General features: G+C 36.3%; 1 protein-coding gene across 4 annotated transcripts in view; it reads left to right on the forward strand.

Moving 5' to 3' along the window:
• TNFRSF19 (TNF receptor superfamily member 19) overlaps window positions 1–20,728 on the forward strand; it is a 56,959-nt gene extending 36,231 nt beyond the window's left edge. For all 4 annotated transcript variants that reach the window (XM_066175877.1, XM_066175880.1, XM_066175879.1 and 1 more), the window contains 5 exons: window positions 11,216–11,380; window positions 12,641–12,766; window positions 13,500–13,602; window positions 15,625–16,019; window positions 18,447–20,728. In XM_066175877.1, coding sequence (XP_066031974.1) covers window positions 11,216–11,380; window positions 12,641–12,766; window positions 13,500–13,602; window positions 15,625–16,012 — 782 coding nt within the window. In that variant the 3' untranslated portion in view covers window positions 16,013–16,019; window positions 18,447–20,728. The remainder of the gene's footprint in view (window positions 1–11,215; window positions 11,381–12,640; window positions 12,767–13,499; window positions 13,603–15,624; window positions 16,020–18,446) is intronic.
• The last annotated feature ends 2,032 nt before the right edge of the window (window positions 20,729–22,760 follow it).

A 22,760-nucleotide genomic window follows, 5' to 3' on the forward strand; every position in this document is an offset into this window, starting at 1 on the left:
TGCTTTCTTTTTTTTAGGGGTAATCTGAAAAAATAAGTAGTGGTTACAGCTTTTCAGTATTTTTTTAGACAATTTCTAATTACAGGAACATTAGAACTTTTAAAATATATTAATCTAATAACATGCTTTTAAGCTGTATCCAGACTGAAAATACTGGTTCAAATTTTTCTCTCATAATCACCATGGGAATGGTTGCATTAGCACCACTTCAGAAGCATTGAGTTTTGTACCTCTGGTCTAAATCCACGCTGACTGCTGTGATTTTGGGTACAGAGTCTAAGCTGTGACTGGCATGGGTATATAAAATACTGCTTAACAAGTGCCCAGTAGTGTGTTGGGGTTTTTTTGACTCGATGATCTTAAAGGTTTTTTTCGACTTCTAAGGATTCTGTGATTCTAAGTTGCCCAGCTACAAAATTCTCTGGCTGTGTTCCACTTAAATTTCTTGTTTTTAACAAAATAAGAGTAGAAAACGTGGAATCCATCTAGGCTCAAACTTTCCACACTGCAAACTCTCTATTAAGAAAGCCATTGTCAAGTGAAGGAACACTGAAATACCACACCAGGAGACTGGAATTACCTGGAGGACTGGAATATATTGGAAGTAGGATAAAATGCAATAGCCTTGTAACAAGAGTTGTGTGCCGAGGCCCTTGGCAGTAATGATTCATTATAAACCAACGCCTCATGAGCTGGGAGCAGCCTTATAGAAGAAGGGCCTAATGTTCCTGCTGATGACTTGTATCCTCCAAATTGTTGTCCTCTACTTTGCTCACCTTCAATTTTTTGGGTGATAGACCTCACACAGTCTCATTCTTACTGCTGCACTTGTGCTAAAGCAGTGTACTGCCAAACTCCTCTTTTCCAAAGGTCACAGAATAATCTCACATGTTATTTTGGGCAGTGGCATGTGCCTTTGAGCTATAGTCTGTGACTGTTTTCTAAAATCATGAGCTCTTTGTTAGAGCTTTTTTAACTAAAGGGTTGTGTCCACCAGTTTTAGTAAAGTTTCATTTCAGACCAGTGGTATGATTGTATGTGCATATTTCTGAATGTGATTTATAGTTACCCTGTCTGCCTGTGGAAATTTAAGATGGAATTAATGCACCCTAATTTGGGCATCTAAAAGTTAATGCTTTGCACTGAAGTTTTCAGCCCAAACTCCCAGTCAGGAGTGAGAATTAGGTACCTCAAGAGTTCAGGCAAGCCAGATAAGGTAAGCTTCAGCGACTAACACTAAGCAGTCTTTCAAGCCTTTGCAGAATAATTACTTCTCAGGAGATTCTGTTCCTGGCTTTGTTTTAGAAAGAGAGCCTGACTGACTAGCTCTGGCTTTGTCTTCAGACCTTCAGACTTCGATAGTTACGAATTTCACCTAGATGCCAATGACAGGTTAGATGAAAACTTCAACATTGAATGATTGTGTCTGACTCCCTAAAACCTAATCTTACTCTTTTTTTATTTTTAATTAATTTTAAGGAGGAAAATGACTTTTTAGAGTGTAGATTTTTTTTTTACTCCTGTTGTATAAATAAAAACACCAAAAAAGTTAGAAGAATACGTTACTTACTTTTTCATAAAATGTCTCTTTCAAACTGAAGCCCATATTCAAAGAGAACTTGCTAAAGTTAGAATACGCCAGAATTGAGGTCTGCAGCCATACTGAGATTCCCTCATGTATAGTTACTCTAATACGGGTTGTATTGGCATTATTGCATATTATTTCCCACTGGGCCTTTGTTCATTTAAAGCACAGGATAGGCAAAACCTATAATTCTGTAAGTCTCACTTTTTATTTGCTACACACTATTTTATATTCCATGCAGAATGTGAGGTATTAAATACTGCTGGACTTTTCTGGGGTTCTGCCACTGTAAAGAAGCTGTTACAGATTTTGCAGCTGTGACTGACTTTTATCTTTTCAGTGGAAGTGGTGCAAAATGTTTAACATCTGTTAACAAACTGAAACAGAGGAAGTCAAAGACCCTCAAAACCCTTCATTGTTTCTTGACAAAACCAGAGTAGGATATCACCTTCTTGACTGTGAATATGTATAATGGGTACATCTGTGAGCTGAAGCTCACTCTATATTCAGTGGAGAGATCAAGTCTAGTGTTTAAAACAAATCAGACTAATTACATCCTAAAAGGGCCTTTCTCCTACCCTTCCTCCCCCCCCCCCCCCCCAGCCCTCCCCATCCCCTTTAGAGAAAGTTCAGGTGATTCCCTCCAAAGCCGATCTTTGCTTTGGTCAGATGAATCTCACTTGCAGAGCTTGACTTTTCAAAGATGACCTTTTAGAATGTCTTCTGTATTCTATGGCCAACTCCTACTGACTTCTGTTATAAAGGGGAGATGTTATGTTTCAAATTAAGTAATATAATAAAGCAAGGATCTTGTTTATAGCAGCCTTTTGTTCTGTATAACTTGACTTTATTCCCACAGCTTTAAGTGGAGAATTAATAACTGCTTTTCATAAGCTATTGTTATTTATGACGTCAAAGCTACAGCTTTATCATTTGTAATACAGTTTGCATGTGCATGCACAGTGATGCACTGTAGGTAACTTCTTTGCAATAAATCACAGCATTTATGATATCTGCAGTAATAAAACAAGCTGGGGATGCATGGCCAACTTCTAAAAGTGTTAACCTCTATTTTACAGATTTTTGAAAATTTATATTTCATCCCATGTATTTCATATTGTTTACCCCAAAAATGTGTTTTTAAAAGATCCTGAGATTGCAAAGTTAAAAACTTAAAAAATACTAGTAGCGTTGGTTATGCAACTCTTAACCTTAAGTCAGAATTGTAATTCAGCTCAGCAGAGTGTGTTATGAAACTGTCTCAATTAGATAAACATACTTCTTGTTTTCCCTAGTGCAGACTTATTTCTCCCCCCAACACGTGCCTTGTGTGGAGAATTTAAGGTAGCTTAGTGATATTTAAGCATAATTGTAAACAGGAAAAATATAACTGCTGAGCAAGCCTAAGTCTAGTTTATTTAATTATGTTCCAGTCTACGTATCACGTGACTGTCAGCTGTGCAAAGAGGGGCCCTTACTACTTTTGCCAAAGCTTTGCAACTGGGCAAATTCAACTGGAGAGAAGAAATAAGCTTTTACGTAGCTCAGTTTATAGTCTAGTGGCTAAAACAATCTCCAAGAAGGTGGAAGAAGAGTCTTCATTTCATGCTTCTTGGCAAAGACCTCTTAAGCTTTCTCAGACGACAGAAACCCCATCATTTTCAAGAGCTGCATCTGAAAGGCATTATAAGCCATGCTTGTGATTAGTCTCTTAACTTAATTTTAAAATAAGATCATAGATCTTTGTTCTCCATGGAGTTTTAAGAGAAGTGGAACTCCTCTCTGCCTCTGAGCAATTTATGGGAGGAGCAAAGTGCATTATCCCTGTCCAGGTTTCTGTATCTATAGGCTGAACATGGTGACATAAGGAACTGTCTTACTCATATGACAGATATTTCAGATTCTATTTTGTATTTAACTTTTCTTCACACTGTAGAGGAAGTATGTGACCAAATACAGGTCACATACTCTAGCTTCCCAGATAGGTTTGGATTTTAAAATTACAGATTTCACAGCTTAACTTCTCCATACTTAAGCCTTGTCCCTTTGTCACTTTTCAAAATGGATACCAAAATACAATGGCATCGATATTTTATGTGATTTTTTTTGATTACTCTGAATTATCTGCAATCTGAAAATTATGGGTCTTCTGGTTTTTACTTCTCGTATATTCTCTCAATTTGGAAATAACCTTTTTAAAATTTAATGCAATAAATTGTCCAGTGTTGGACACACATGCATACGCACGTATTTCCAGATCTCCTTGAGAAGTAATTTTTTATTGGTCATATCTAATAACTGGGCTCTTTCTGAATGGGATTTCTAATACTTGGAAGAATTTCCTTAGCATTTATATTTTTCATATTTGGTAACAAAACAAATGGTTATAAACAGTTAGTACATTAATAGTTTGAAGAGTGAAGATGTTTCTAACTATCAGGATTTCATTTTCCATTCCCAGTTATTTCAGATTTTAATATTAGGCCAGGAGGCAACAAGGGAAAAGTACTAAAACTTTATTGACTTTTCTGGTAGCTGCTGGAACATCTAGCTGTCTGGACTACATAAGTTATATGACCAATTCAAGAAGTTGCTTTTTGAGCAAAATAAGGAAATTATTCCTGCACTTAATTTGATATTCAAATAGAGTAGTTTTTCCTAATGAGAAAAATGAGTTTTACTCATTGATATATTTGTGTTTGAATATACAATCACTATTTTCTAAAGCTTTAGAAACTTTATGAATTAAATGTATCACAGTATACTCTGTTATTTTGATGACAGAACAGCTTGCAAACAGAAGTGAAGTAGCTGAGTACTGTTACCTTTACAAAGCATTTTTAAAGCAAGGACAAAAGCCATAGTTCTTAAAATGTATTGCATAGACTATTAGTGATGTTTATGGAAATTTGTGTCAACAAACTTGGGGCACAGGCTTGCAATCACAATGAAATCTTTTGCTTTACTCCCCAGATGTTACCACAGCTGAACCAGGATAAGAAGGGAAATATTTGGGATAGAAAGTGAAGTGTTAGAAATTACTTCTTGTTGAATCAGAGAAGGACAAAAACTATTTTATGACTGATTTACATTTTATTTCTTGCTTTACTGAGATTTGTACAAATAAATACATAGATTTACATGGAAGAGCATGTATGTTGCCTGCCTAGGGGCCAGCTTAGCTGCTCTACCAGCCCTCAGTCATGGTCACAGGATAGAGTTTTCCACACGGTCGTATTTCAACCTACTGAAAACCAATCCATGCACCAATCTCATCACACAGCAGCTGTAAGAGCTTGTTTGAACCTTTTGGAGCAGATCTGTGACCTGTATGCATGGGATTCACAGCGTTCAATTACGGTTTTGATTAATGAAAGTGGGTTATTCTCTGTTGGCTAAAGAGACAGCATTCAGACATGCTTATTCTTCTATTTCCATGTGTGCCACTGTCATTTAACTAGTGAATATACAGGTGGATTCTGAAGGGTTCATGGCCCCCCTCTCCTCCCTTAGCCAATGGGTGATGGCAACACATGGTTTGCTTTTCAGCCATGCAAACTCCTCCTCTGCTTATGTGGGCAGTGTCTTGTGTTAAGTGTTTTGGGACTGAGAGCAACAAAGCGTGTAGAGACTGAATAGAGCAGAAACTGTCAGAAACAGACCAAATGGACTCAAATTCTGCACAGGGACGTTTTTTGTTCTCTAACTGGGTAGTCCTAAAGATTAAATGGGACTGCACATACAGAATATAAAGTACAAAAATGCAAAAAAATACTTCCTGGTTTCATTTTCTGTTGATAAGATGAAACAGCTTTCATAGCCTGTGTGGGATGGATGCATTCTATAGTTGGATTTGAACAAAGGAATAGCCTAAAATAGCGTGTTCTATTTCACAGGACATGTCTGGCAATGTCTGGTTAAAAGTACAAGTTAGAGGTGATGTAAGAAAATAGATTTTCTGCTGTACCTAGCAATTTCATATGTTCTGACATAAGCTTTATGGGACATTGCTTTAACACATGAAAACACCTAAAAAAGGAGTTGCATTTTCAAGAAAATAGGTGTTGCCCACCCTCAACAGTCTGAGATGTCAAGGTGGCTTCTAGAAACAAAAGTCATAAAGATAATTGTTGACAACACCACAGTCATTAACAGCAACATAGACTTGGTGCCATCAGATCACAGTCGGTGTTTCCAGTTTATGGAGGAGAGATCTGTCTTTTCTTATTAATAACTGGTTATGTTGGAGGGCAGAATGTGTAGTTCAGTGGTGACACAGATTTTATCCCACTTCCTCTGATTTTTTTTTTTTACTCTCATGTTTTTGCAGGTTGAGAGTAGCAGTGATCTGGACTGTTACTCTGATGGACTTTTATATTCACAGGGCTAGACAGTTCTTGGACTTGAAAGTTTTGTGTATGAAACAATGTTATTTTTGTGCCCATATAGTGGCTCAATTTAGATCACCATGGTAATACCAAGATTTCACATCTCTGAATTGCTAAAAGAAAAATGTGAAGCAGAGGTTGGCTATGCCTTACAGATATTGTGGTGTCTACCCAGTGCTGTGGAGTTCATATATATTTTGAATTCACATACACAGTGCAATTGTTCTACTATTTTAAACACAAAAGGCTGTCAGCAGCTGGAGTTTGTGAAAATACACAGTGCAAGAGAAATGGTCTTGGAAATGAATAAATCAAATTTCAAAGATTTTAATTTATAAGCATATTTCTCAGGATTTCCAAACAATGGATAAATACTTGAACAGTCATTTTCTCCCCTAGGGCTTTTTGGTACATTTATTAAGAAAATAACAAAACCAGCAAAATAAAACAAACAAAAAGAAAAAAATTGTAGGCCATTAACTAAAGGCTTTATAGTCAGCACTTGGAGCACATTTGAAAAATGTGGTTTGACATGATGAACTTCTGGGTGTAGGCTGTGCACGCAAAAGGCTGTCTTTTTACAGATGTTGGGAGACTCTGTCCCCACTGTTTACCACAGTCTCCAACAGTAATGTTTAATAAAGTTTCTTACCTCCTATTTGAAAGATCAGGAGAAGGGAGACAATCTGCTGCTTTGTAAACACTCAAAGATATATTCCGGGAAAGTTGCTTTCCATTTATGTTAATGCTCAGTAGTATATAAAACATATGTATTTTATCTATATATACAGATCTTATACATGTAGTATCTGAATTGTCTATATCATATATAAGTATATATAATACATCCTTTTGCTTATTTGGGGCTAGGTAAACATACTGCCTTCTTTTAAATTAATATAAACATCATTATTTTTATTTTTTTTTCCAAAATGGAGGAGTTTCAAAGTGAGCCACATTGCCTTACATTGGCTTGCTTTTTCTGTGGATCAAGAGCGCGCACACACACACACACACGGAGATAGCCACTGCAGTTCAGCTGACAGGCAGTAACATGTTAAATTACATAACTTGAGGGTATGTCTGAGCCCTTAATTCTTGTCAAATTAAGGTTGATACCACTGAGTTGGGCCGTTTAACATAAAGGTAATGGGCAAACTTTTTGTAATAGGCAAATATTCCTTTCCCCTGTCAACCAGGAATACCCCTGTTCCAGGAATTCACAACATTTTAACCTTTGCATCTTACTTCCAATCCTGATTGTAACAGATGGCACTCTGTCCAATGCTCCTGCCTTTTAAGTGCTGTTTGGCTTAGCTTTGTTATTTGGAGTAAGCTCTCTTTAAAGCATAACAAATATAATATTCCACATTTTATTCTCCTCAATTTTACTAGTTAGTATATGTTTCCTGTATCCATGAAAGAAACATACAGTGTTCCAAGTTCTGTTTTCACATGGTTGATCTACCAAAAAGAAAAAAAAAAAAAAAAAAAAGCTTTCTTTTAGGTTTACTTATTCCAGTAGCAACTGTAGTTAATCATGGTTTTGAAAAAAATAAAAAAATTGGAGAAAATAAACATGAAATCAGTGACAAAGGAAGTCTTTTTACATTTTGCCCTGTCTGTTGTTGTTTGGTGTAAAAGGCTGAAAATACAGCTATTCTGTTTATTGGCAGAAATTTTAGTGATACAGCTGGGATTCATATGTTCCATATTAGCTAAGTTACTGCTGTTTAACTGTCTTGGATTAAGAGAAACTTTACTTGCTTTTAAGGACCACACCTTTGCATATACTGCCATTATAATGTAAAATTGGTAATTAAGGGAAGAATGTGTATTTAGGCATACTGCTCAAAATTATGCAGGAGACAGTTTGATATTTTGGGTAATTCTTCTTCAACATTACCACATTTTCAGAATATGTTAGAACTAAAAAAATGAAATCAATTTCTTAAATAAAATATGGGTAATATGCACATGCTTTCTAGAATCAGAAAAGAGTGTGCACCTTCTCCCTCCTTTCTGAATGTATCTTATCCAGTTCACAAAGTGTTTAATTGCATATTTAAATTTAATCATATAATCATCTAATAGATGTAAGTACAAGTTTCAATTTAAAATCCAACTCCTTACTTTACTGAAGTGGGTCCATTAAGTCTGTGAAAAGAAAGAGTTTATGAAAATGCATACATGTCTGAGTAACACTGAAAGCAGAGTTCAGCAATGCCCAACGGGCCACTTCTACAATAGCAATCCACTTCTGAAATGTTGGTCTCTGCAGGGAAGATCACTATCATTATAATTAGAGCTAGACTACAATGGACTGCTCAGAGTAGCTATTCCAAAAAGTTCTTTGAAGATGAAGATGAGTGGTAGGCATTCTCAGGAATAGAAATTTGCTTTCTCAAGTGAAAAAAAAACAACCAAGTAATTCTTAAATAGTTAGATGGCTAAAAAAAATTTCAATTTTGCCATCCCTATTTAAAATGAAATCATTGTATTTCCAGTTTGAGTATTGCTGTGGGCATTAAAGAAATACATATTTTATATTTTCCTAGAATATATAATATGCAATCATACTTGAAAATAGATGTATTTTGTGAGCAAATGAAGAGAGACAAAAATATATGATTCATCTCCTGTGCTCTATCTCTTTTTTGCCCTTCAAAATTGACAATTCTTTTTTCTGCAAATTACAAAGGCCTAATTACTAAGAACTCTTTAGTGCTCTTATGTACATTAATACGAATAGGTGTATTGATATGAAAAATATTTGAAGATGTTCTGATCAGTATTACTGTCTGTTTTTTAAATACTTGTCCAGTCTTTGTTTAACCTTCTTAAGACTAGATCAGGCAGTTGGCCAAAGTTGAAAACCTGATACCAAAGCACAGTCTGATCTTCACACCAAAGCCAGCACACATTGCTATACAGACAGACTTATATGTAGATTTACTGCTTCTCACAGATATCCTGGAACTTCATGCAGAAATTTCTTCAGTCTGCTAAAACTATAAACTTAAAACTACAGCTGCAGGAATCCTAGAAACTGAGTGAAAAGTTTTCTCTGTGGAGGATTGAGTTGCTCCTGCCAAGAGCATTCAAGTTATGACAAAATGATTATGACACCTATTGCATTTTCTTTAGAATTAACATTGAGGAGTTGGAAAAGAGGCCATAGAACTCAGCTTTGTGAGTAATAGGAATTATAGGAAAGCAGGAGGAGACGGGTAGATAATAACTATGTAAGAGGAAATGTGCCAGATGTCAGTCATCAAGTCTGTCCTGATGTTCAGAGGGTACCTCCTGCGTTTTAGTTTGTGTCCACCACCTCTGGTCTGAGAAAAGAGCCTGGCTCTGTCCTCTCTGCACAATACCCCCAAGGATTTATACAAATTGTTGGGATTCCCCTGAGCCTTCTCGAGCTTGAGCAATCCCAGCTCTCTCAAACTTTGATCATAGGAGAGAGAATCTCCAGTTCCTCAGTCATTTTTGTGGCTCTCTCTTGTACTTTCTCCAGTTGCTCCACTCTGTGCAATTTGGCAAGTTGAAAGCATGTAAAAAAGATCTGCTATAAATTTGCTCTTCAGATTTTGATGTGCCAGTGGAACATAATATTACAAATTGAAGATAAATGGAAATATTTTCAGCAGATGTAAATGCAGCAACACTTGTTTCTATTCATGCTAAAATCAGGAAATGAGCAAGTAAATTTTCTTTCTTCTTAAAATGGTCATGATCTGATCTCTCTACCTTTTTATATTACCCTATTTACTAGCAACTACATGATACTATAAACTGCAGAAACTATTTTTATTTAATACATTTGGTGGGTTATTTAATTTTCTGGATTCTTTACTTCATAGAATATAGTGTTTTCTTTGGCATTAAGTGATCTAAAGTCTTAAAATTAAGTCAATTTTTCAAAATGTCTTGGTTTTGTTAATCCTTGTAGGCATTATAACAAACCAATACGGTATCACCAACCCTTTGGTGCCCCTTTTTGATGTGTGTAGAAGAAATACCATAACTATTGCAGAAAATTATTCCTGAGTTATACGATGCCACTGATTGCACTAAGCTAGGAAATTTTCTCCTGTCATTATGAAATTGCAGTAGCGATGTTGAACAATTGTATTTATGTACAGTTTGATTAGAGGTTTTAATATACTCTGGCAGACATTTATCTCACAATTTAAACTTACGACTGCACGACCATTTCTTAGGATATTATAGTCTTTAGGTTTTAACCAAATATCTTCTGGGGTAGATAGGCACTGTGACTTATTTTTGTAAGTTAGTAAAATATGGTTTGTGGTTTCTTAAAATTTTGCTGTCATAGAACTACTCTGTGTTTTATTCCTTTTTCTGATTGAATTTAGAAGGACTTGAAAGTAGATTGAAATAGGTGGGCTGTCAAAATTTATAGGTTGTTTAAAAATTAATTTTAAAATACATCATTTAAGACCGTTTCAACTGTTGTCATGAAAGTTTTGATCCTTAAAAATATTTTTCAGTTTCCACCTCTAGGTGAAAACATTTGTAGCTGGAAACATTGCTTAAATCTTCACTAATCTGAACTCAGTCTTGTAATTTCTAGTCAATCTGTTGAATGTTGACTAGAGGCATTATCTAGTATTTAAAAACAAACAAACAAACAAACAAAAAAAACAACTCAAGAAAAAGAGTTGGCAGAGTTGAAATCCTGTGTGTGATCTTGGGAATAACCATGGTGTCATGACATATGTAACAAAGCAGGATCATAATTTTGACAGCATTTGAACTTCTGTGGGTGTCTCAGGGCCCAGAAAATTTCCTTATTAAGGGAAGTTCATGTATTTGTGACTCCCTCTAGTGGATCACTGTCTCAACTCTACACTAGGAAATGTTCTCCATATTAAATTCATGTGACATCAAACATTCGGATGTCTTTGTTTTCATGGTGAAGATCTGTTTCCGATCTCATGGACACTCTGAATGTGTTTGTGTGCATCTCTACTCATTACTGCACAATTTGCAGTATATCTTTTCTAAGATTCCTTGTCATACTGAGGATGCTGATAATCGCATCTATCTATATGTGCAACTAATGTTGCATGTATAAATACATTCTCTTTTTTTCAAAGAACATTCTATTTTTTTCTGTGCCAAAAACCTCTTCTGTTTCCCAGACTTTAATTTACATGACTTTATTCTGGAAATGCTTGCAGTTTGCCTTAATTATTTTTTAATTATATTTCAGGTACCACCAAGGTAAATCTGGTGAAGATCCCTTCAACTGCTTCTAGTCCTCGAGACACTGCTCTGGCAGCTGTTATCTGCAGTGCACTCGCAACAGTGCTCTTGGCTCTTCTCATCCTTTGTGTTATCTATTGCAAGAGGCAGTTCATGGAGAAGAAACCAAGCTGTGAGTTTCCAGTTATTACTGTTTCTTGGTGATATTTATAGAGTGGTATTAGTTTGGCAGATCTCCCTGTAGGTAAAGAAGTGAAATGTCTACATCATTTAAGCAAGTTTAGCATCGGGATGGTCAATAGAGCCCAGGACTCCATCCAAGTTTGCCAGCTCAGTGTGGAAGTTTCAGCTGGTACTGAGAAAATGCTGTGTAAATGCCCAGAAATACTCCAGTTGCATCAATTCCATGCCATACTCTGTTAGATGCTGCACAGATACATGTGGACTATTCATGATCCAAGATGGGACATTACAGAGTTGCAATGTCAATGTGGAAATACCAGTTTGGAAGATCTGTGCATCAAATGCTATTGTGAAACACAGATTAGGTCATCAAGATAATGAATGTGACCAGTGTAGTTGAGAGATTTGTCCTTAAAAATTTTGGTTTTATGGGCATATTCAAGATGAATTAAATGCCAGAGACAGGTTTGTAAATTTCTTTTAAATCCTTAACAGCTCTTCAATGTAATTTGTTTATAATAAACATTTTTCTGCCTCCTAATTTAAAATAAGAAGGAAAAAAGTGAAAAGCACCCTAGTTCCCATTTATGGTTTTATAAAACTTTTATTAAAATATGTTTATAGCCTCTAATGAACCCTGGATGCCAAACAAGAATACTGTCTAGGATGAATTGATGTTATTACTGCTTTCAGCACAAGCAGAAATTAAAAGGTTTACAGAGATATTTTAAGAATTGTTCCTAGCCTAGAATTTGCTTTACACGTGAGTTTTGAGAAATTCTGACACAGTGAATTCAGACTTTATTCAGTGAAGTGCAGTAACTTGTTTGCCTTGGCCGACAATTATAGAGATTAAAGGAAGTCTGCTGTTAATATAAAGCTCTTTAAGATAATATAAACAGAATCCCAGTGGCTGAAAGCTGACTCTGGAAAATTTCAGATGGGAATCACTGAGAATCATTAAACAATGCAAAAATGTAACTGTGAATAAGATATACTCTAAAATCATCAAAATGAGAGCAGATGTCTTCCTAGAAGAGGCTGTAGTTGAACCAGCTGTTCTAGGGTTTGTTGCAAAATCTGTGGTTGACATTATTGGAAGCCACATAGTCACTGTGGATCTTTCAATTGGAAAATGTATGGACATGTCTTATAGCATGAGAGTTACACATTCTGTGCAGATAGATGGCTCTCAGCAGGAAAAAGGGTAACACTTACTGACACAGATTTTTATTCACTTTGTTCAAAGGGTCTCTGAGATCACAAGACATTCACTACAATGGCTCTGAATTATCATGTTTTGATAGACCGCGGCTAAGTGAATATGACCACAGAACATGTTGCCAGTGCCAGAGAAGTACATCACAGACATGTGGTATGTTAGGTCTACTGAAAGGTGACTTTATTTTATCTAACACTTGAGTTGTGACAATTGAATTTAACTGTAGAGCTAACACTGTCAAACTACCCTTTGTCCTAGGCTAATTTCTTAATAAGCAGAAAGGATTTTTAAGTAGCTGTTTGGGTTTTTTTTCCTGTATTCATTTCAGTGACTTCACTTGAAAAAAAATTAAAATGTCTGCCTCATTTATTTCTGATAAAAATAGCTGCATCTGGCTTTGAGACTTAAATCGGTGTGAAGGACTTACCAGAAAGTATCTAAGAACGTGGTATGAATGCTAAAGGACATTGACAACCTGGACAATTCAAGTCATTGCCATTTTGTGAAGTCGTATCAGAACAGATGCATTAAGAAATGCATCATTTAACACAAAAGCGCAGGCTTAAATATCATCCTGATAGCTTAACTCAGAATGCTTCCACTTATGTGTATTCAACTGAGAAGAAAATTAATTTAAAAAATAGGGGTTTTAGTGGCTGGCTTCTGTATTGCTCCTGAAGGAAGGACTTGGCTTTTATAAATATTTTGATTTTAAAGGAATAAAGATATTTTTTAAAATTTTTTTTACAGCAAGATATCTCTTTTCTCAATCCATGCATTATAATGTAACTGGATAACTAATACTCAAGGTTGAAAAAGAGCAGAGACTGAGTTTTTTCAGAGTTTTGACAGTTTTAACACTGTTAAATTAATTTTCATTCCTTAGGACCAGTTCACTTGATTCCCTCACTGTGCTGCGATGAAACCTGTAGCATGGAACACAGCAGCCACAGTTGTGCTTTCCACTCACAGACCACGCTTAATGAAAGGTAAATTAGTTTTACAAATGTGTATTAAACATGAAGTATTTTTTTACGCAGTCAAATTAATATTTATACAGAGACAAGAGCTGCTTGAAGTGGAATGAGGGATTTTGATGAGCTGTACCCATATTGTCCCATGTTGTGCCAGAATAGGTTTATGGTGAAAAAATTAAGTGTTACTTAGTAAATGCTGACTTGATCCGTGGGTTTCTCTGAAGAAGTGGCTTCTCTCACAAGTAGATAATATTCCTTTTACTCTGTGCCGCCTTACAGGCTTTGGCCACCCCCTCTTCTGCTAGTGCTTAGCAAGTTGCTGCATAAACCCAGGAATCTGGGGGGACTGAGGTACAGTTCACAAGTGGTATGAAGATTTTTTTTTTTAAGGAACTCGTTAAGACTGCAAGATTTGAAATATCTATTATTTCTGAATTTCTAGCATATTTTAACCTTTGTTTTCTCCCAGTCAGCTGAGTGTAAGTGTAGTAGTAGAGTAGTTACTTTTACAGCAAGGCTATGAGCTAAATATATAAAATTTATGGTGTCCTTCAGAGTTTCCTGGTTACATATTTTAACACAGGATGTATTTATTTATTTTAGCAAGAATAATTTTCCATATAAGGTTTAATTTGGTCTTCAGCTATTTTGTTCTTATGGCCACATGTAACTAAAAATGTAGAGGCAGCTTCTTCATAAGTATTGTTTGTGCAAGGTGACTTAGCGACCTAAGTACAAATATCTAAGTTTTCTATAACAACTTGTTTAAATACCAACAAGCTTGAGTCATCCTTGTATACCACTAAGGCTGACAAATTGAGAGCTGTGTACTTTTTGAGGGATCTTTTGGTTAAGGCTTTAAAAATAACTGTAATATCCATGCTATGTGGACATCAAAGATCCTGTGGTTCCTTCCAGTAGAAATGGAGCTTGTGCCAATTTCCTTTGCCAGAATAATGTATTTCCTACAATTGTGGTGCAATATCCTGACTTTTGGCCTCATCTCTGACAATGCTTTGTGTGTATATCAAAGCTATTAAAGCATCATGTTTTGGAAATGAGTAAGGCTACTTAAAACCTGTTATAGGCATGTTAATGTGGGACGAGTTTTGTCACACTGCATATAGCCTTTGCATTTTTAAAAATCTGTTGATGGTTTTTGGAACAAAAACATGTTGGTATAACTTCCTGGTTTTGTTTATACTTCTTTTGATGTATATATAGTGAAAAACACTACTGGACTTTCAACAGTGTTTGGCATATGTCACTATTATCATGCACTTTAAATACACTTGAGGTAGATAATACTGAGTTTCCACTTCGATTATCTTCCATTTTCCATAAAATAAAAATAATCCCTGCTCTTCTTCATTATTATGTCCTTTCCATGTAAAAGAGAATAGAAGAAAAAAAATACTTTTTGCATTTTGAAGGCTAGACAGAACAAACTGAAAAATCTAAAGTGAATGTGTTTTCAGGTTTAAAGCAAACACAAAGCTTCAAGAAGCCTTGTTGTCTATTCCATTCTCCCACATTCTTCCCATTTGAAGCCACTTTACTTCCATTAGATATTTGTCTATCTATAGTTTGGGAGAGAAAAAAAGCCTAACCAACCACCCCACCCCACACCGGTGTTGGAGATTCTAGACTCTGCCCAACCATCTTTGTTGATGCACTTTAAGCCTGTTACATCTTGTCTTAATACTCCCCTCTCCATGCACTGAAGAAAAAAAAAAATCCTTCTTCTTTGTGACAGTGTTTATATCTGAACACTACTATAGTATTTTTTGTCATATTTCTGACCCTAAACAACTCCAACTGTAGCTCATGTTTTGTGGAATCCTGAATTCACTGTCTGAAGTAGTGTTCACCAGAGCTTTTGTAATTTCCAGGCAAAGAACAAAATGTATTCCTTCTCAAAATAATTAGTTTGTACAGGATGTCCCTAGAGTATTAATATAACCCTGTTAAACTTCTTCAAATCCCTTTAATTACAAATGCTTTTCAAACCATGTGCCTTTTATCCTTCTGCAGAGCTTCTGATTCTGTTGGAGAAATGATTCCTGCTTTCCTTGGTTCTCTTTCACACTCTACCTGCGGAGACATTCCAGATGCTTGGCCTCTTATGCAAAACTCAGCTTGTTGTGACAGTATTTCTATCTGTGAATCATATTCAGAACTGGCTGGAGGATCTGCAAAATCCTGCAGCCCTGAGACTGAAAATGCAGCCGCTGTTGAATTGGATAATAACCAGGAACTAAGTGAAATACTTATTTCAGCTAAGTCTCTTGATGGAAATGTTGCAAAGTCCTTTGAAATCTCCGAACACAGAACATGCATGGAAGTTTCATCACTTCAAAACTCGGTGACTGCTGAAAGCCAGCCAAAGTGTAATGGAACAACAAATGACTCTACGGACTGATAAAGAGGTAAAAAACATAACTACAAAGGAATGAGAATGAGTGCTCCAGGCATGTAGAGCTAGATAAAAATAGAATTGTAAGAAGTTGTAGGGTTATATTTCTCCATAGGTTACACCTAGCTATTGCTGAAATAAATTAAACCTCTACAAGAGTTTGAGCAGTTTCACATTTTTAAATCATTAACTGAATTTGAAAGGTGTAATTACGTGAACTGTGGTGTTGAAATAATATTAACTAGAATACAGGGGTAAGTCTGTACATCAGTCAGCTTTTATCAAGGAATTTTTTCATTACATTTCAAGGGAAAAATTTAGTTTAATAGTCTTATGAACACACCACTGTGTGAGACTAGCCTTTGTTTATGAGTGAGAACTGAGGAATTGGCTTTGCTTATTGCAAAGAAAGCAGAAAAGACATACAAGTGTTCATCTGCAAATATTTGCAAAGCCTTTCTGTGGAGTTACTGCAGTGGAAGTGGAAACACAAGAGAATCTCAAATGCTTTTTAATGCCATTTATATTCCCATGTCATCAGATAAAACCTAAGTTAGTCCATAAAATGCAAATTTATCTATAAAGGCTCAGAGAAAATAGAGGTCTGAAGTCAAAATGCAAAGAGGTGATTAACAATTGTCTCAACTATATGACAGTGGAACTGTTGCAAAAAGTCACTCTGCTATTGCTTCATCATTCTATCTTTTTGAATATTAGCTGTGCTCCATATTTTTAAAATGGAATGTTTTACTTTGGAAGTAATCTGGAGCCTCAAATAACTAATCTGTGAAAGGATCCCAAATTATGACCTGTTTGCTGATGGCAAGTGGTGGTGTTACTCCAGGCTTATGCAGGCTGTGGAAAGCTGAAACAGTCTCCTGTGCATGAACTGAGAGGCTGGAACACAAGAAGTTGCCACTAATATTAATAATGCACCAAACTTAATTAAGAAAATTATGCTATCTATAATTATGAAAATTTTGGGCCATCTGCAGAATTAAAACTGCATCACTTTGATCCTCTTCCATTTGGTTTGCATTAACACTTTTGTGTAACTCCTAAATATGAAGTAGAAAGTAATTAGTGTTTAGCAAAAACCACACATATTCTGAAAACATGTAAGTGCAATAGTTTCTTTGTAAATCCAGCCTGAATTGTTTAGGTGACATTGTCAAGAGGAGGAAAGGGAAGGGAACTGACTGTTAAATCAAGAATTGTTTTGTCATTGACTTCAATGGAACTTGTCACCCTGAAAATCTGCTGCTGTCACTGACAATATCAGCCTTATGCAGGTGGCACATATTTCTCTCAATGTATTATTTGCAGTGTTGAGTTTTGTCTGTAACAATGCTGGGTAATACCTGCCCGTGTGTCGGATAGCAGCACTGACAGTTTTATTTTTGTGTGTGCCCAGTATAATTTGGTGAGAGTCGTATTCTGTAGCCGTGTGTAGGAAGGGACAGTGACATGGATATGACTTAAGATCTCAGCACTGCTAGTTCCCAGCAGTTCTTGATGTTTTAAGAGAATACATTTCCATATTAACAAGATTTTAAAAATCAGAAGTTTGAGGGTGTTTTCCCACCAAACCATGCATCAACTTCAGAGGTATGTGATTAATATTATTTAAGAGTTTTCTTAGATCAAAAGAACCACAGAATTTCAAAATATGACTACAAAAATTGGCTTTTATTTCACTATACTCGTTATGGTATATGAACTGTAAATTTTCTTATTGATTCCTGTGTGTATGGAGACAGCTTTTCTAGCATCTAAAAATCCTGTATGCTCTGATAGTTTTTTGCTGCCCTCTGTTACTACTGAGATTTGTGTATAACTTTGAATAATCAAGGTTTTCATGAGGGTTAAATTTTTCTTTTTTTTTTTTCCCTAGAAGAGATCCTACTGATTCATTTTGTACAGTTTCTTCCCATTCAGACTCTACAGTGCATCATTATATGTGCATTTTTGGCAGAAAAATTTCAGTAGTGTTCATGGGACAGGACCAGGACTAGGCTTACTTGAGATGTATTTTCAGGATGAACACTGGCCAGCTGTACAACTCCAAGACAATTATTTCATCTTAGTCTATAGCATTTTCTCCCATCTGCTCTTCATCTTCCATGTCTTTTGAAATATTTTGAGGCAAGGATAGTCTTTGTACTGCCTGTAGATGTATAACAGTCTTGCATAGGTCAATGTTTTATTATTGTAGTTGAAAAGAATAACATAAAATCAGAAAATAGCATATTTTTATATATGTACACACAAGTCTAAGCTTTTTAATGTGGGTTTTAATACAGGTTTAATCTTCAGGTTTAGGTGAATTTTACAGCAAGCAGTAAGTATACCTCTACCTTTTTAATGTTTAGTCAAATATAGAAGTACATGCAGGTTTCTTACAAATTTATGTAACCACTCTCCTGTCACTTTTTTTTAGGGACTGAAGCTATTTCTCTCAGCACTAAAGCTGAATGCTTCCCTTACACTCCCCTGCTGATCCTCATCAAACATAGTCTGGTCTTCAGTGGTGCATGGTTTCCAAACCAGCTGGGAAAAAATGACATCATTCCACACCTTCTGAGCAGTCGTGTCTGAGCTGTGACAGCTGGGAAGTTAAACTTCAAGGAACATCCTTTGAAGACTCTGAAAGTGGATTTATGAACCTTTCAATCTCGCTTTCTCTTTCCTCAGAGTCTCAAAACATCTGATGGAATGAGCTTAATAGTGTAGGCAAATACAGCAAGAAATAAAAATAATTTAGTGTGTTTAGGGGCGTCTCAAATATGGCTCCAGGTGTCAGAAGATATGGGACAACACGGTGCCAGTTACTCTGCCTGCAGATTTGTGCATGCATTAGGATTTTTTTTCCTTCTGGTTCTAATTTTAAATAATATTCCTGCTATTGAAGGATGGATAAAAAAAATCCTTTTCTGTTTATAAAAGGATCACCTATTAATAAACTGAAGCTTTTATTATGTATTACATTATAGTCAATAAGCTAGTTTGGGGAGTTAGAGAATTAGCATGTTACAGTATGTGTGGTTGAAGTCCCCTCCATCCGATTATTACATTTTTGGGAGGTGGCATTGTTCTGTTAAGTGTAGCAGGAGATTAGCTTTAAATTAGATTTAGTTTAATGAAGGTCAGACATATAGATAACGACATTGTGTTTAATTAGTAGTCTCAGTATTGGAATACAGCACTTCTTGTTATAGCATATAATTTTGAATGTTGAAATAATTGTAATCAACTGTCAGATCAAAATGTCAGACTATAGCAGGTGTGCCATGAAAGTATTTATACAGTGAGACTGTTACCAAGATTTTTTATTAATGCATTGTTTTTAAGGGTGAAGTTCTGTGGTGAACTAATTCGTTCATTTAGGAGTTCCTTTCATTCAAGTCACTCTGTCTCACTGTAGTTCCATGTCAATTCAAATTTTCCACACAAAATATAAAAAGCTGTTTGCTTTATCACATCCCTTAATATCTTTTTTTTCCCAGCTATTTTCATCCCTAAAATAGTTTTTGCTTCTGTGGATAATCCCAGTAACCTCTACTGATTCATTACACTCAACAGGCTCACACTTGTCTATGATGAACTCTAGCAATTATTCCTTAAAGTACCCAATGTGCCTTAACTAAAGCAAAGCAATCAGCAAAACCGATGCAAATTGGCAATAAATATTACTCACCTTTCCACACATGGTTTGTGTGGCAATGGAAATGTTGAGACAGTATTCAGAGTACATTATGGAAGAAGACTTTTGCTTTGAAGCACACAGAGGAAGGTTGGACCTGCCCAAGGACAGCTAAAAACAATACAGGCAGCCATGGCAGAGAGATGCTCCAGCTCTTCACAAGTGAGATTATTCATTTGTGCAACAGCCATGAATAACAGTTCCCAAATTCAAACCTAAGTCAACAAGTTACCCAAGGGATTTTTTGCTGTTGTTTGGTTTGCTGTTTTAAGTAGTAGATACCATCTTTTGGTCACTGATGGAATAATAAGCAGTTACACAGTACAATTACTCAGATAAATACTTTCACATATGTATTTAAATATGAGTAGTTTTGAATAATTTCTTTGTATACTTTCATACATTTAAGAAGTTACAAAACATTATTTTTCACTACATTTGCATGAAAAGACGTGTGCTTCCTTGTATATACCTTGTAAATAGAAAAAAAAAAATCCAATGTGCATTTCAGTGTATGGCAAAATATTTTTAGAACATATGGAGATTTAATTTTTCACTAATAACAGTTCTTGAAAAAGCAACGTTCAAAAATTTTGCCAGCATCTGCCACAGTGTGTTTTCCCATTGGAATTTAAACTTTGTATAATTGTTTTTACCCAGCAACCCTAGAGAAAGATGCTCTTTCTTTTTTTTTTTTTTTTTTTTTAATGAGTGAAAGCTTGAGAGCAAATTGGGAGGAAAAGATTAAGAGAGTGTTTTTTGAATATTTGTGTATATTTTGTGTATACTTTTTTTCTTAATTTAACCAAATTGGTCTTTTGTATATTGCCTGTGGCAAGCAATGTTGTACATGCCAATAGGAAACATCCACCATCACTGCATTTAGACAGCCCACATGTCATGTCTAGGGACTTACAGTGCTGTTTTAAATATTCCTTTAACAAATGTAAATTAAAATCTTGTATAAATTGTTTTGTAATACTTTTTCTACTTGTGAATAAAACATTATGTGAACCAGTCTTGGTTTGTTGGCCTCAAATTAATAATAGCTTTCTGTACAAATTTAGTGATTAATTCTTCTAATGCTTTGAGAATTCCATAGTGGTGTAATTGTATTAAGGTTATGGTAGATTTCGGTGCATCTTTGTCTTGAAAAGTTTGCAGTTTAGCAGTAACATTATTCTTCAAGCAGGAGAACCCTGAGGAAGCAGTAAGTTAACATCCATGCTTAAAATCATTGTGCTTCAAAGCTGTTTAGAAATTCTACTTCTCAAGAAAGGGGGCGGGGGGAAGCAGGGGGAGAAAAGACAGATTGCTGTCTTTACAATGTCTTAGAAAAGAGAGCCTGGTGCTCCACAGCACTAGGTTGTTTCAGACAAGACAGATAAGCGAATAATGAGAGGAGTTGTATTTCTGAAACAGGCTTGGAGTCATGGCCCCAGTTTAAATGAATAAGAAAGGAATGGCACAGTCTGACTGACAAGAGTAGACGACTGAGAAGAAGGAGTAATTTGATAATTGCATAAAATTGGTCCTTATGATAAAGCCATAAGCAGTGACTGGAAACTGAATCCAGATAGGGATTGCAGATAACAGAGCCAGGGTGCTTGTGCTGGAGTGTGATAGCACTCTTGATTTTGGGAGGAGACTCAAAAGCTGCTCTGTCCCTGTCTCTGGTTTAGTTGAGGAAATTTCACATTGGTTCTTCTCTGTGTAGTGCTGTTATTTCTACATTCTTTGAAATACATAATTCAGAGCTTTACTGGGTATCACCTGCCCAGAATAGCAAGGACTTCTTATACCTCTGTGTCCATGTGCTGCCCTCCTGAGCAGTCTTCTACTTGTTTTCTGCTGTGACTGTCACAAGTGGCAGCAGTTCACGTGCCCAGCCCACCTGAGTGTCTGTGGAGTTCACCTGGAGGTCTGCGAGTCTGCACAGCAGCACGTGGCATGCTTGGGAGGTCACTATGTGCCTGGACAGGGATCTCTGTGACTCTCAGCACTGCCAGGATTGCAATGGAGTGCCCCTGAGAAAAATTTTTAAAAATACAATCAATAAACAGGAATTGGAAAACAGATGTTTAGTCAATCTGGAAACAAAGTACAACTCAGAACACGTGACATGCATGACCACAAAATTTGCAAAAACATTTGCTCATATCAATTACTGTATAAATGTCATTAACAAGGCTGCAGTTTTCCATCCAAGCTTTCCAGAAGGTCTACAAAAAAACCAACCCACCCACCCGAAAATCTTTTCCCTGCTTGCATTGCTATTCAGTGCAACAGTATTTCCTGCCTTTTCTGCAAGGTAGACCAAGCCCTTAATCCAGTGCTCCTCATCCTACCGGGAGTTCGAGATCACATGACTTCTCTCTTTGTTGTGGTCTCTTTGAGGGCCTTTGGTTTGCATTCCTATGAAGTCCCTCCAAGCAACAACCTCCACGCATTAAATTAATCCTCTCACTGTCTTTGGTGAGGGAGGTTTAGATCGCTACCTGCAGCACATTCCAGCGCAGACACTGCTGCTTTGTTTTGCCCTCTTTAAAAAGGGGGATTGAAGGAGGGTGCAGTGTTTTATCAGGCATGGAGCAAGCTGAGGCTGGGCACTGCAGAGCAGAGCCACACAATGCACACTTTGTGCTGGCAGGGTGCAATTTAATCCATATTTCATTTTGGCCTGAGAGATGGTAAAACCCATTTGCTCTTCACATAGCAGCACAGGAGCCACTTTGATTATGTCTGATAAGGTACCGCTTTCAATAGGATAAAAATAATCGTGGGTGGATTTGCTGGGGAGGCTGCTGGTTTCCACAACAGCAGTGAATGACGGGATTAGAGGAAATGTTTTCTAATAGCCTACTGATGGAGAGGGTGGCAGATTGGGGACACACTGAAGCTTCCACACAGAACCACAGCTTCAACAACAGGGTCAGCCGAGTAGGACTGAGGGGGTTTTTCCATTATTTGATTTGCTAAATCCTTATCACAGTTGGATCATTTTCTTTTTCTTTTTCTTTTTTTTTTTTTTTCCTCTTTTTTGGTTGATCC

Source organism: Chamaea fasciata, unplaced genomic scaffold (genome assembly GCF_029207755.1).
Source record: "Chamaea fasciata isolate MVZ Bird 193981 ecotype frontalis unplaced genomic scaffold, bChaFas1.0.hap1 SCAF_2, whole genome shotgun sequence".
NCBI classification, from domain to species: domain Eukaryota; kingdom Metazoa; phylum Chordata; class Aves; order Passeriformes; family Sylviidae; genus Chamaea; species Chamaea fasciata.